General features: G+C 32.7%; 1 protein-coding gene and 1 long non-coding RNA gene across 3 annotated transcripts in view; both read left to right on the forward strand.

Annotated features, from left to right (window-relative positions):
* Nucleotides 1–141: 141 nt before the first annotated feature.
* On the forward strand, nt 142–5,172 carry LOC122521353. Its single transcript, XR_006304744.1, has 7 exons — nt 142–305; nt 403–713; nt 819–1,371; nt 1,464–1,576; nt 3,225–3,436; nt 4,643–5,047; nt 5,127–5,172. It is a non-coding gene; the product is annotated as an uncharacterized LOC122521353 (long non-coding RNA).
* Nucleotides 5,173–5,750: 578 nt separating this feature from the next.
* Nucleotides 5,751–15,722, forward strand: part of LOC122521348 (low-density lipoprotein receptor-related protein 2) — a 52,650-nt gene continuing 42,678 nt past the window's right edge. For both annotated transcript variants that reach the window (XM_043642007.1, XM_043642008.1), the window contains exon 1: nt 5,751–6,459. In XM_043642007.1, the coding sequence (XP_043497942.1) occupies nt 6,255–6,459 (205 nt within the window). In that variant the 5' untranslated portion in view covers nt 5,751–6,254. The remainder of the gene's footprint in view (nt 6,460–15,722) is intronic.

The following is a 15,722-nucleotide window of genomic DNA, read 5'->3' on the forward strand; positions in this document are numbered from 1 at the left end:
TAGCGAATGGTTATCGAAATATATCAAAGAAGAAGTTAACCAATCAAAGTGAGTCTAGGAAAATTCCTTAGAAATTTTCAAATCTAACCAATGAAAAACGGCTTTTCTGGTAACTAACCTTTTTATAATATTTTAATGTTTCTTATAACATAGTAGTAATAAAAAAATTGTAATCGAACGTTATTTTTATAAATTGCAAATTATTGACTTGTATATGCGCAAAATATATTTCGTTAAGATGTATTCGATTAAGCGATACGTTGCAATAAATAATAATTGTTCATTATTAGAAGATGGAATGATAGGTAAGAAGAAACTCATTGGATAATGCTCGTTAACCTATCCTTTTTGATATTTCGCGTGAACTATACTTCATTACGATTAAATATTTTATAAATGCAGGTAAAGTTACGTTAAAAAATCTCTCTCTTTCTTTCTTTTTATAATTGGATTATAATTAGCATATACAGTTTCCTGTAATAATTCCAATGATATTTAAAATAAAGTAAGACTTTAATTGTCATTTAAGAGGACTTTCGCTCACACAAACATAATTATGAATGTGTATGAATAAGTAACCTCTTTTCTCCATGACTTAGAATTTAAACAAGATAGAAACTTTAAGGAACGTATAATGAGTATTACGTTTTAATTCACGCAATATTTTGATTAATCCAATTAATTTATTTGTACTTTCAACAACAATTACATACGTAAGTTAACAGTACGATATTTTTCATTCATCGTTGTAGATGATTTTTAATGTTTAAAAATTGTTTAAAATCATTTCATTATTCTTTCTTTTTCTTTCCATTTAGATTTTATTACAAAGATGATAAAATAGTCTTTAGAAACTTGTAAACCTTTTCTTGCGAGCGTCGTGCAATCTCGTAGGAAACAGCAAAGAGATTACCCACCGTGAGAATGTAAAGGTACCATTCGGTACCACTCTCTGCTCTGACGACGTCAGCAAACAAGCACTCGTCTCTTTTTAAAGCGAACCAAGAGACACGAAATAAAAAACAATGCGTGCTTTGAACATTCCCGGTGAATCTGATTCCCTTTTTCCTTTTTTCGCACGTACGTACGTAAGTAAATGCATATATGTGCGATACTTTCAATTAGATATATCGCGAAAAAATGGAGGATAAGAATGGAGAACAAAAATGGAGAACAAAAAAGAAGAAGAAGAAGAAGAAGAAAAAATAACAAACACAACAACAACAAAATGGAATAAATTATTATTTCTAAACTATTGATGACAATTACCAATCTATCCATCCAGAATGTTACTATGACGTATAATATTTCTACACGAGGCCGCATAACGGAATTTGGATCCTTGACATTTTTGAATGAAGCGCTTCTACGGTCGATCCTAGTCATTGAATATTTTTCTATTACTTTATATTCCAAACAATTTACTTGTACTTTATATATTCAATATTTCAATTAATTTACAGATATATCACACGTACGAGATTCCAATGATTTGTAATATCAAAAATATATTAAAAAAAAAAAAATAGACGAGGAGAGATCTACGGATTTTCATTTTCACGATTAAATTTTTTACGTAAGGATTTTATCATCATCTGTGTACATTGCTTATTGTGTACGATTTGGAAATCGTATATAATACCTTGCACTTTTCGAGACCTAAATATACGCGGAATCTCGAGGCTTGCATCGATCATTCAGAGATTTAGTAAATATACGTGTGTAATTCCTCTTCCCCCTCCATGGGTTGCCCTCTTATAGATGTACTCTCTTCTGGTGTAAGAGGAGGACTCCGAGATTGGTTCTCCATGGAGATCGGAAGAATAAAAGGAAAGAGAAAGATAGATAGATAGATTAAGAATTAGAAAAAGACAGAATGAAAGAATGAAAGAAAGACAGAAAGAAAGAAAGAAAGAAAGAGAGAGAGAGAGAGCTGTGCGGGCGCAGCATCGTATCGTTTATGTGTGTATGCTCGAGTCATGACCTTGCGGCATTTGGTACCTGGCCGTGCCAGGCGGCCGTTCATACACACATACACACACACACACACACACACACGTACATGGACGCATACAATCCCACACCCAATTCAAATGGCGAACGATGGAAGGAACACGAGCGCGCAACTTGCCGGGTTCTCCGCTTGCACATGAGCAAAATAACAAAGTACCATCTCTTTCTCGTTCTCCCTCCAACGATCCGCGCGCGCACCTTCGCTAGCGCACACGTTCTTGCCCTCTCCTTTTTATATTTTTTTATTTTTTTTTTTTTTATTCATTTCATTTCGTGTCGCTGCACACACACACACACACACACATGCCACGCGACTAGTAAAGACACAGGTGCGCGCACTCGCGCGCATATGTCACACTTCTTGTTCCTTTTTGTTTTTGTTTTGTAAGAAATCTATGCATCCTTTTTCGTTTCTGCATAATTTTATCGATCGATTTTAATAATCCAACTAATTAATACGCTATGTATTTATAAATATTTCGATCGATTATAATTAAAATAGGCAAACGCGCAGGAATTGGCCAATCGGGATCCATTAATTTTCATCAGTTTGCCATTTGGATCCATCATTTGATCTTTGCAATGGTTTTTTCTTCTTCTTCTTCTCCTTGATCCTTCTTCTTTCATTCTTCTGTGTTTGAATTTATTCTTTCGTTTCTTATCGGGTATATGCATCTCTCTCTTTCTGTGTGTGTGTGTGTATATATATAGGAACCTAGCGCGCTAGAACATATCTATTAGATCCAGCGAAATGCCAGAGGACTCCACGACCTTTCCTATTGTCTCTTGCGATGTCGCGGTACCGTGAAGGCGCCGACGAGAGAAATGCAAGCGAAGCCACCGTGGCATCCGGATTTCTCTCTCTTTTTCGTCCTTTCATTCCTTACCCCCATACACAGAGACACACATACATTCATACATAGATAGATATTGTCTGATATGAGGCTTCCTCGGGTAGCGTTTAACTCGTCATCTGTCACACGGTATAGAAGCCACGAAACGATTCAAAGGATGTTACGGTCTTACGTCGACGGAACTAATTTTCACGAGAAACCTTTCTCCTTTCTCCCCGTTTTTTTTTCTTGCTCTCTTTCTCTCTCTCTCTCTCTCTCTCTCTCTCTCTCCCTCTCATATATTTTTTTCTATTCCTGTGTGCGTTACAAACATTTTCTAATTTCCTTATTAACTATTTCAACTTATATCTGTTTTAGGTATTCATTTGTGCTCACACACTTGGTTCGGATACGCAAGAAAAAAAATACAACTTTTCAGATACGCAAAATGCGCAAAATAACAATATGTAATTTAGACTGAAGATACACAAAACTTACACAATCCAGACGTAACTCCATGTGCGAGATGACAAAGAGAAGAAATGCAACTCGGATATAACCCAGATATCGAAGTTGAGGCTATTATTCGGGTAACGAAACGAATGCGTTTCCTTTTTTTGCGAAAGGCTTAGAAAAACTGGAACAGATTTTTTCCGAGAATAAGAGGATTGAAAAAGGAACGAAAAATAATTTATGTAGGAATGCTTTGGATCTAGGAAAAGAAAAAAAAACATTTCATTGAATTCGGTTTTATTAAAGCGTCACGTGTGTAGTATATCTATATCAAAGAGTGTCATTTCCGAGGCACTTTAAATCCCGTGAATACGCTTTTCCGCACGTACCACGTAGATTTGGAAAATTCCGTCCGACGTAACTCTCCGAGAAGCCTTCTTCTTCTTCTTCTTGTTCCTTCTTTTTCTTCCCGCCTCCGTCACTTTTTCAATTTGTCCTTCCCGTCATTAGAAGCGTCGTCGTGTCGTCGTGTCGTGTTGGTGGTGGTGAGGTATATGTATGTTGTGCTGTGTGTGTGTGTATGTGCATGCATGTGATGGTTAAATGCAAAAGGCTTTCATCAGAGATATCGCGTATTCTCTTTATTAGATTATGTAAAGAAAATCTTTCAATGTTCAGAAATTTAATGGACCAATTACGTACGAAATATTATCTTTTTACCGATTATGATTAATTACGTTTGATTAGTCTTTTTTTTTTTACTTCTTCTTCTTCTTCTTCTTCAACAAATACAACAATTATATCGCGAGTACATTATCTTTTTGAGTAAACATTAAAGAATCGTGTCATTTATGATTGAAATATGAATTTTGGTTGTAACGCATAGTACCAAAATGATGGAACAACATGAGCATAATAAACAATATGGGCGTTTTTATTTAAAGTTGGCAAGTGGATAAGAAGAACGTGATATGAATTTATGAAAAGTTAACGTGTAGGTCGTTCATCGATTGTCTGGTCTTATCTTTCATTTCAAAGCCATTACAATAGCGTTATTCGAACGATTAGAGATCGCATACAGAAATATAACAACACGAATGGCATTGTTAATAAAGCCAATATCAATTTGCATTTTAATATTCGTTAAATGTGATCATCGTTCTCGGTGTTTAATTCGATTTAATATTGAAAATAGCACGGATAATAGTAAAGCAAATAAAACAAATCATCGATTATATTTTTTCTTTATACTTTTAATCGAAATTATTCTTGTCAAAAAAAAAAAGAAAGAAAGATCTGGAGTATAGAAAAGAAACGTATAAATTTCCAACTCGTTTGAAAAGATGGTCGAGTAAGAAGAAGAAGAAGAAGAAGAAGAAGAAGAAGAAGAAGAAGAAGAAGAAGAAGAAGAAGAAGAAGAAGCAGGTATATAAATAGGAACAGGTACCCTACACCTGTGAACCGTAGGGAAAGCCTACCTTAATTCAACCTATTTTATTACCATACTTTTTCTCACTGTATTTTTCAGTGTCCATATTAGTAACGCTTGTAATGAAGAAGAAGAAGAAGAAGAAGAAGAAGAAGAAGAAGAAGAGAAAGAATGAAAAAACAAAAAAAAACGCAGATGTATGCAAAGTTCTCACTATAGTCGATTTGCAGGTTACAAGATAATTAGGGAAGAGAAAAGGTGCTGATGACATTTGTGTAACAGGGAAGAGATAACGTTTGGAATGTGGTTGTTGCAAATGGTAAATAAAATAATTGACAATAATTAACAAATTTCATCTCATCGATTTCTCACATTTTGATCATTTTAATTGTTTGCAGATAAAAAAGAGAGAGAGAGAGATAAAATGAAAATAATTCGAATATATGCCGATAAACGGAAGGAAGAAAATACGAGAGAAAGAGAAAGAGAGAGGGAGAGAGAGAAGACAAAAAAGAAAAAAAAATGTTTAACAGGTAGTAGTGTATAGGATGGAAAGCGGAGAAGCATAGATGAGTTCTGATAGGTGTAGGTAGCGCGCGCGCGCGCACGTGTATGTGCATATATGTATAGTAGAGGAATCGGCGAAGATATCCGATCGGCGCGTCGATCGTCGACCGATCATCATCGAGGGTGCGGAGCCGCTTTGGCTTTGGAGCGTTATGATTGGTCGACGGTACTTGCTAGGTTCGGGGCCAACCTGCCGCTACGCGGTGTCACCATGTAGTTTGCCGGCGAGAGCGAGCAGTCAGTCGCTTCTTGTCCGCGACCGGGTTAACTTCGTACGTACGAGCCATGAATTGAGGGCTCGGACGATCAACAAAATTTCTCTCTCTTTTTCTATTTTTTCTCTCGTGCCCGTCGGGTTCTTTCGCGTCTCTCTCCTCTCTCCTTTTTTTTTTCCTTCACACTTTTTCTCCCTTTTTTCCCTCCTCGCCACTCCCCCCCCCCGTCAAGTCCTATCCTTGTCGAGAAGAGCGGTCAACGACGTAGCCAATAGCAGCAGTAGCAGCAGCAGCAGCAGCAGGTAGACACCCGCCGGTCGGTAGGGTAGCACCAGCCAGCAGTGCAATAGAGACAGTTGTTAGTAGTAGCCGTAGTACTTTTGAATCGTAAATATATATATATATATATATATACCGAGTATAGTGCGCGTTCTTCGTCGTACATTTTCGGGAAAGCTCGTAAGCGAAGGAAAGAAGAAAACAAAATATATATATATACATATATACGCTCGCGCGCGGGGTGAAATAGAAAATTTTCGTTTACACTTTTTTTTTCTTAGAGTCGCGTGAAAATTATCACCGATATTTTATCCCCCCCTCTCTCACTCCTTCGTTCGTTCGTTTCGTTTCGTTTTGTTTCGTTTCGTTTCATCCCTCGATCAGGGAAAGGAAAAGTGGGTGCTCGGGGGTCTGTGTGTTCGCGGAGTGCGGTGAGGGAAAACGAGGACGACACGGAGGTGTGCGATGGCGGTGGCTGCGCCGGAGCCACGGCGGCCGCGCACCGTCTTTTCTGGTGGTGAACGTGCTGCTTCCGGATGTGCTACTACGGACTATCACCCTCAAAGAACTTTACGGCTCAATCGGACCAATACCACCATCCTATTTTTTCACGCTTTCGTTCTACTACTGAGCTTTTTATTCGTTGCTAACGTCCAAGCCATCAGACTCGGTAAGTCTTTTCTTTTTTTTTTTTATTCTTTTAATCGGTCAACGACACCTTACAAGGCTAACTCTTACATAGTTTTCAATTTTCCCGCACTTTTATCTTCTTATCCGTGAGACCCAGTTACAACCGTTATACGATTGGTCGGTTTTTTTCTTTTACTTTTTCTATCCTTTTTCTGTTTGAACTAACAGTTTTGTCTATTTAGAATTTCAAATGGAAAGAGATGCAAATGGTTTACAAGAAGTTTCCTTTTTTTTTGCTTCTTGACCAAGGGATGAAAAAGATATTCGAAATGTTGGAATCTTTTAAATTTATTACCTCCACGATATTCATTTCTTTGAGATAGGTCATTCGTTTCCTTTTTTTTTTTTGAAAGAATCATCCCTTCTAATCTTTTCTATTTGACTCTACGCCTTTTTCTTTTTTTTATTCGTGTTATATATAACATACATGCATATGCATAAATTGTTAAATAATCGTCTAACGATCGTGGTCGAGATTTTGTTTTCGAGAAGAAACACTTTTTCTTTGCTTCTTTTCTTTTTTTCTTTTCTTTTTTTGTTAAACTTTAATTGACATAAAAATATTTGTGTATATCGTTCAACAGGCGACCACGCACATGTTTCGATCAAATGTTTTCATTCGTTCGATAAACACTCGTTATTTTATCACTCACTGACTTGTTTTTTATTCCTTTTTCTCTTTTACCTTTTTCTTTTTTCTTTCTTTCTTCTTCTTCTTCTTCTTCTTTTTAATATATTTCTCGCATACGATTCGCGCAAAAAATACTCAAGTTCATCGATAATGCATGCTAGTACGATCACGTATAACAGCATTTGCTATTTTCAGCTTGCTGGTATCATTAGAACGATAATACTTCTCGATAAAAAGAGACTTTGAATGAATCGAAAAGAAACACAAGATATGCAATTACTTCTTCTAATTCTTTTTATCATTATTATTATTATTATTATTATTATTATTTGTACGAAGTATATTTATCATTTGTAAAAGAAAAAGGAAAGAAAAACGACACGGAGCGTTTGTAAATTCTCATTTAAATTGCATCGATTTCTCTCTCTCTCTCTTTCTCTCTTTCTCTTTCTCTTTGTATCTTTTTTTTTAAATTTATTTTCTACGAACAATGATCTACGAGTTGAATATTCAATGAAAAATTGACAGAGATAGCGGTGTAAACCAGCAAAATAATTTTCAATTGCGATTCACGTTGAAACACACACAACACACACACACACACACACACGCGCGCGTACGCAGTACGCGTGGCACGTGGCTTCTTCTCGTAAGTGAGAGAGAAAGACAACAAATATAAAACAAAGAGAAAGAAAGAGAGAAATTGAGAAACTATTCTTTTTGGATAGACAAGAAAGATCATAATCGGGGTTATACGAACGTCGCTGAGTTTCTTCATCGACGACGACGACGACAACGACAACGACGACTAAGACAGGACTACGTGAAACCGGTTTTCACGAGAATTCTTTCCATCGTCGTCTTTTAGACGCGTATCAAACGTTAACTTCATAATATGGACGGTCCAAGTTTTTGCTAATTTTCAACGAAGAATAACAAAATGTATTTATTTTGTAATGGGTGGAAGATCGTTTAAATTGTTCGAAAAGTTCATTGAATTCTTTCAAATACCGATCAACGATCGATGATCGTAGAAAAAGTTTAAAAAAAAAGAAGAAACAAAATAATAATAATAATAATAAACCACAAGGTGATTACATCTCGATTCGTATTTGAAAGAAAATTTTGATGAAAAAGAAAAATCGTATAGTTTAACAATAAAAAAAAATTCATTGATTTTTTTATTTTGACAGGGATATAACACGAGGGGTGTTAATTAAGGATGAAACAAATTTGTCTCTTAATAATTAAACACGTTAAAGGGAAATATATCGAATATGTTGCGTTATTTTGAAAAAAGAAAAAGAAAAAAAATAAATAAAATGAGCAAAATATGTTAGTAGGAGGAAAATTCGGTGCATTTGACGACGTGTGTTTACACGGTGTGTTGTGCCTCCTTCTAAACTTAAACCGGTTTCTTTCCTACCTTTCCATGGGTATTGTAAAAGATCCGAAAAAAGTAAACGGCCGAGCCATTATACCGAGATGGATATGACGACGATGATGGTGTTCCTCCTGCTGCTGTTGGTAGAACCATAGAGTGGGGATTGTTGCTTGCTTGCTTGGATGGATGGATGGATGGATGAAAAGGTTGGTGGAATGGGATGATGCTTCGGGAGGAGGAAGAGGAGGAGGAGACTAGTCCTTTGGACCTGCCTCGTCGAGCCGATAAAAAGGAAGGTGTAACAGTGTTGACCTTGGTTCCGTTGCTTGTCCTCCTCTCTTTCTCTTTCTCTTTTATTCCTTTACTACGTTTTTTATCGATGAAGTCAAAATTCTATTTTTTTTTTTTTTTTTTTAAATGTCGAATGGTGTTCGACACACGACATATACAATATTATTAATTGCAAATATTTATTTGATAAAAAAGACCACGTACTTCCGTTTTGGTTGATAATTTTAATTATAAAAAATGTAATTCGTAATCGTTCGATTTGTTTTATGGTATGCACGTGTCACAAGCACTCTTTTTTTTTGTTAGAAATAAACAACTCACTCTTGCAAGCTCGTTTGTATGAGGAAGTATGAATAAACATTGTAATTACGTTGAATTTTTTATGTTATATGACTGTTATTTGCCGACTGAAAAGATACAACGCAAGAATGAGTGCATGTTATTCATTGTGTATTATAAGAATATGTGTAGAACCGCGCGCGCGCGCGCGCGCGTGTGCGTGTGTGTGTGTGTGTTACGTATGAGTGTATGTGGTAATAAAAACACAAAATGAAGAACGATAAGAAAGATAAATAAGAATAAGAAGAAGAAGATGAAGAATTTTATTTTATTACGTATTATTATTCAATGTGACAAATTAATTTACACACATTTTTGTTCTGCTTCGTTTCATTTCGTTTTCATCGTTTCCGTGACACGTAACTCAATTCCTTGGAATGAATACCTACAATAATTTTTTTTTTATCTTTTTTCTTTTTTGAAGAAGAATTTTCCAATTATCTTTACCACTTCTTGTTTTTTATTAACATATCTTTTTTTTTTTAATATGATTTTAGATATTTCATTGATAATTAATTGGTTTAGATAATATAGTATGTATATAGGAAAAAAAGAAAAAAAAATATCATGAAAATTGTTTAACGCGTGCTAATCGTAACGAAACGATTGTACCGGAACCGATCTTCCTTCTTTCCCTTCTTGTTATTCTTCTTTTGCCTTTGCATACATAGAATTCACTCACGCTCAAAGATAAAAGTGCTCGTTCTCATTCGGCCGTGACTTCGAACGTGCTACGTTCTTAAGTCATCCAATCACCGGGCGCCATATCCTGTCTTTCGATCAGCTCCTTAAACGGTTCTTTACTTTTTTTTATTTTATTTTATTTTATTTTATTTTGTTCCATCGAAAATGTTACAATTATTTATATCCTGGACAAAAATATCTAACGATCGAATTTTTTATTTTATTTCATTTTTGTTTTTTTTTTTAAACGTTTAATATTTCAATCTGTTATTCATATTTTTTGTTGAGTTTTTTTTTTTATAAAGTCGCCATTACGTGAGTTTTTATAAATTCATTTACATAAAAAACAAATTACGCGCACGGTATTTGGAACAATTTATTATTATTTGTTTTTTTCTTTATATTAATATTTGACGTTTTTAAATTTTATTATAAATGTTAAATGTCGTAATTACGAAAACTTTATACACCAATATATATAAATAATTTATGTATCATATTTTTATATTATAACTTTTTTAACGAAGCATTTTTGAGTTTGCACATACACACAGAATTTTTCTCTTATTTTTACTTATAAAATATGCAGGCATCGTTATGCGGGATACCACCCTGTATATACAATAATGGTGCAATGCACGATTGCACCGGCAAAGAAAATATTCTATATGTATAACATGTAGTCAACTTTAAAAAATTCATCTTCTTTCTTGAAAATTTTGTCAATTTACATTTAACATTTCTAACACTGAAACAATTATAACTTAATCTTCAGCATTTTTCATAAAATCGAAAAATATCGTAAATATTTCAACTTACGAATTGTAACATATTGAAGATGAATTAGGGAGCAAGTGAAGGAAGAGGAAGAAGGGGTGAAGGAAGTAATCCTGATAGGATTAATGAAACTGGAGGTAAATGTGGAACTTTGCCAACATTTGAATATTCGTCGAAAAATGTTGAAATATTTCAAATAATTAAGCCAGTCCGATGTACATTTTATTTCGATTAACAAAGTTCACGTTTATTAATAATCGTGTGTTCCTGTGTTTCTTTCAAATATTTTGTTTTCTATTTACTAACGAAAAAGAAATCGAGGGGGAAAAATATGAACGAATAAAATTCCAACATTTAATTATCTCGATGTGATCCATTGAAATTTCATTTGTTCGTTTAATTTGTCCAGCAGATCACATTATTGGTTCATCGATAGTCCTACATTTTTTTAAATAAATTAATATTAATATTTAATTTTCTAGTGTCAAGTAGAAAGATTTGTTTTTCTTTTTTTATTTTCTGATTTATTCGTTAAAACGTGAACATTTAGTCGAGGAAAGCATACAGGGGTTTAATCCTCTTCCAGTTCTGGATGTAATCATGTTATCCATCTTACTCTGATGATTGCCAGGAAAGCCAAGGGAACTCGAAACCCCAGAAATGTTCTGTTTCCAATATCCTGACTAAGGTGGATTAGCTGATTCAAAACGAACTTCTAGTTTTATCTCATATTAGTGTATCCATGTGTATATCCATCCAACCATTTAGGAGGATCCAAACGTTATACTCAGTTTCTGCTTGGCAAAACGTAAATCTTACATTCGAGATAAGTTTACGTAAATCATAATAATCACGAAAGAGCACGTTCTGTTTTCTTCTTGTCGCACAAATATATATTATCTGTAAAAATAATTATGATAACGAAGAGAGAGAGAGAGAGAGAGAGAGAGAGAGAGAGAGTAATTTAACAAAATTGGAACTTATTTATTTTTGTGATGATTTATTTAAAAAAAATAATTATCATATAAGAGATAAAATTTATAACTTTTAACTTTTTTTTTCAACTTATAATTGTGTTATTGGCAAGGTGCGGAGTGTATGGTGGGGACAGTTGAATCGATTGCAGCGATCGCGGTGGTCAAATTTTCGTTAAATCATGCTTGATTTAAATGTAAACAATTAGATAATATAATTAAAAATGGTCCATAATAGTTGCTGTGTAGTTGAATGTAAGAATACTGGCAGAAATAGTAACTGCAAATTTTATACATTTCCAAGTGCTAGTTGGAAGTTAGAACAAAGGAGAAAATGGATTAATGCAGTTAAGAGAATAAAGTAAGTAGTGTATAACCTAACTTAATAATATGTTTACTCCAATTCACGTGTATGAATGAAAATAATTTTGTAATATTAATAAATTTGTGAGTATAATTTTGTGATTATTAGTTTTTCATGAAAATAAATTTATCAAATATTTGATAATTTTAAGAATTTTCTTTAATAAATAAATTATGGCAAAAAAAAAAATATAAAATAAATCGACTCGTAAAAATGTTAAAAAAAAATTAAAAATGCAATTCTTAAAAAATAATTTTTTGGAACTAAAAAAAAAAAAAATGTTACATTAGTAAAAACAACTATTCATTAATTTAAAATAAACTATTATTTTTAAAAATCTGTTTATTTAATTTTTTTTTATATATATTTATTTTTTTTATTTTTATTATGATAGTTGCAATGTTATTCCAACTGTCATTTGTATTGGTTACACCAGATAACCTCATTCCTCAGTAATAAACATTACTACTTACTGACACTTTTTATACTTACTTTCTTTGCTTTCAAATTATTTATTCACTAATTTATATTGCATTTCACTTTTACAATGCTGACCAGGTTAATATATATTTATTTACTAAAAATAAAAAATTTTTATTAATAATATTACACCTCTCCCACGGCTTTCGAGCATGATTTAATGCGGCCATCAGATGTCATTGTCATCGCGCACCTTGCCAATAATTGTTTATGAATATATATATGTATAGGGTTGCTTGGAAGTATGAACTGATTAAGTAAATGGGTTTATATTCAACAACAGAGGGGTAACGTGTTAAACATAAACTTATTTTTTAATTTAACATAACTTTTCTATATTCGAGCAAAAAATATATTATTATGAATTTTGTCCGACTGTTCAATTATGCGTATACGCGTATAAATAATTTAACTAATGACTTTTGCATTGATTATTATTATTATTATTATTATTATTATTATTAGTGGGTCAAATTTATATTAAATCGTGTTTACTCGAGTAAGAAGAAAAAAGAAAAAAAGGAAAAAAAATAAAAAAATCAGAGATCCATATCGGCAAAGATTCATGTTAAATGATAGACACTTAAGTTGGAGAGTGTTGAGACGGTAAAAAGGAAGTGGGACGAATCAGTGGGTCAATGAAACAACCTTCGTATATACATATGTATGTGTGTATATTTATTTATACGTGTACAACGAAGAGGAACGATTCGTTCACGGCACGAACGAACGGACTTTTGCAAGCTCTGATTCCTTTTGCGAGAAAGTTTTCGCAAGCACGCGATTCTTCTTTTACTTCTTTTGCTTCTTTTATTTCTTTTACTTTACCAGCATAAATTGGACTTGCTTTGTTAACGATCAAGAATCTTTCGAAAGGTATGAAAGTTGCTGACTCTGTAAATACCATCTTTGTAGGAGAAAGAAAAAAAAAGGAGAAAAAGAAATATATTCATTATTTAAAAGTAGATATGAATGCAAATTGAAAAATATACTTTATCGTATCGTCAGTAACACACAAAGTACAAGGGGAAAAAAAAAGGAAAAAGAAAAAAGTAAAAGGGAAAGAGAGAAAGAGAGAGAGAGAGAGAGAGAGGAGAGAGAGAGAGAGAGAGAAAGAAGAAATTATAAGAAGACCGATAAAGTTTTATAAATAGATTCGTGTATAACTTATAAAACTTCAAAGATCTTCGATTACCATTGGATATGGATGTCATTTGACGATCATGGGACTTTACGAGTTTCCTTTGGTGCCGCTATTTCATTTTTGTATTCATCGTGCGTCGTTTCCTATCGGTTTAAAAAAATAAAAAACATGGCAGGAATTTTATGGCTACGATTTGAGAGAGAAAGAGAGAGAGAGAGAAAGAGAGTTCGATTAAAATATGACTCTAACTTCTTTTTCTTTTTTTTTTTACTTCTATATATATTTATATTATTAAATTTTATTCAGTAATTAAAAAATTATCGTCTCTCATATTTTATTACTTTCCATGAAATCCCTTTTTCTTCTTATATTTATTCAAACACAATTTTATACAAATCTATGTCAATATTAACGTAACAATATGCAAAACTATGATAGTTAAACCATATTTCAATCATTGATTTAATATCTTTTTAATATTTCATTCTTATCACAATAAAAATCTTCTTTTGTTTTACATTTAAACAAATATAGAGTTACCTTCGTCGTTTTCGTGTCTTATGATAATTCGAAAGATTTCACTAAGCCATCACCATATCTGTATTATAATCCTGATTCACCTTATTTAGTAAGAACAATCAAATTTCTCTCATTCTTATAAAGTCGAACGAATGTTCTTAACTTCTCTTGGTGACCGAGTTTATAAAAAAGGTAAAAGGTGTAGTAGAAGGGAGAGGGGGAGGGGGAGGGAAAGGGGAAATTATTTAAAATATAAACGAGATACGAGAATAGAATAATTGAAATTTAACATGGTATCGAATTATCCTATCGAAGAAACAAAAAAAAATTAAATGAGAATAAATAACCGTATCGAGATAATTATAAACAAAATGAGAAAGCACCAAAAGAGTTTCAAAAATAATAGACAATTTTTATTCGATAATATAAATAATTTCGAATGCGAGAGAAAAAAGAAAAGGAAATATTTTAATTTTTCCAATTTTCTTGAGTGGCAGTTAATCGAGTGTTATTTAATTTACCGATACAATCAAGAATGAAATTGATCTATATTTTAATATTATATTTCGAATAAATTAATTTCTTCCTGCTTATATATATATATTAATAACTTATAATAACTAAATAATTAAAACTTATATTTATATATATGCCTATAATTATGAAAGTGGTCTAACAATAAGTCAAAATTTAAAAAAAATGAGTTTATCAGTTATATTTACACCACATTATTTTAAATTAAATTAATTCAATATAATTTTCACGATATATCGTCAAAAATGAAATACGTTAGATAGCGTTTCTTATTTCAATATTACATAGAATTCATTTAATGTTCAAATGTAATTATTTAAATAACTCGAAACAAAAGATACGTGACTTAGAGACCACTTTCATAATTACGAGCACATTTAAAAAAAGAAATAAAAATAAAGAAAGCAAGAGAGAACAAGTTGTCTCTCATCTCTTGATAAATATAACAGAAACAAACAAACAAAACAAAAAGAAAGAGAAAGAAAGAAAGAAAAGATAAGTAAAAATAGAAACGAATAAGGGAATAATAATGATTTAATGAGATTATTAGAAGCTGGGTAGGAGATGTAAGAAGAACGATGATCCTGATTAAATTCACGGACGAGGAGAGTAGAACGTGAGAGACGACGGTAAAGATGCAATGGTGTGGGTAACGGAGGGTTAATATGTAGGGGTATAATAATCTGTTGGAGAGTAAAGTAGTATTAGTATTAGTAGTAGTAGTATTAGTGTCTGTTAGTAGTGGCAGTGGTGGCAATGCTTCGTCGAGAGTCGATTTTACTCGGCAGGTAAAGAGTCAGTAGGCGGAGCGAGGTTCATTCACCTCGGCCTAGCGGCCGACCGGATAGCGGGACCCTGACTGCTTCTCCATTGGGCCTGTCCGATCAGTACCTCCCTCTATAATACCTACATAATATATATATACAGTATATATATACATAATATATATAGTTGTATATTAATCTAGAAATATATTTATTATATATTTTGAAATATATTATATTATATGTGCTTGCATCTAAAGTTTTATTGTGTATCAGTTTTATAGGTTTTTTTTCTTATTTTATCATTTCTAGTAGTATCTACACAATATATGTATATATATATACATAACATATATAC

Source organism: Polistes fuscatus, unplaced genomic scaffold, assembly GCF_010416935.1.
Source record: "Polistes fuscatus isolate 324 unplaced genomic scaffold, CU_Pfus_HIC Scaffold4, whole genome shotgun sequence".
Taxonomy (NCBI): domain Eukaryota; kingdom Metazoa; phylum Arthropoda; class Insecta; order Hymenoptera; family Vespidae; genus Polistes; species Polistes fuscatus.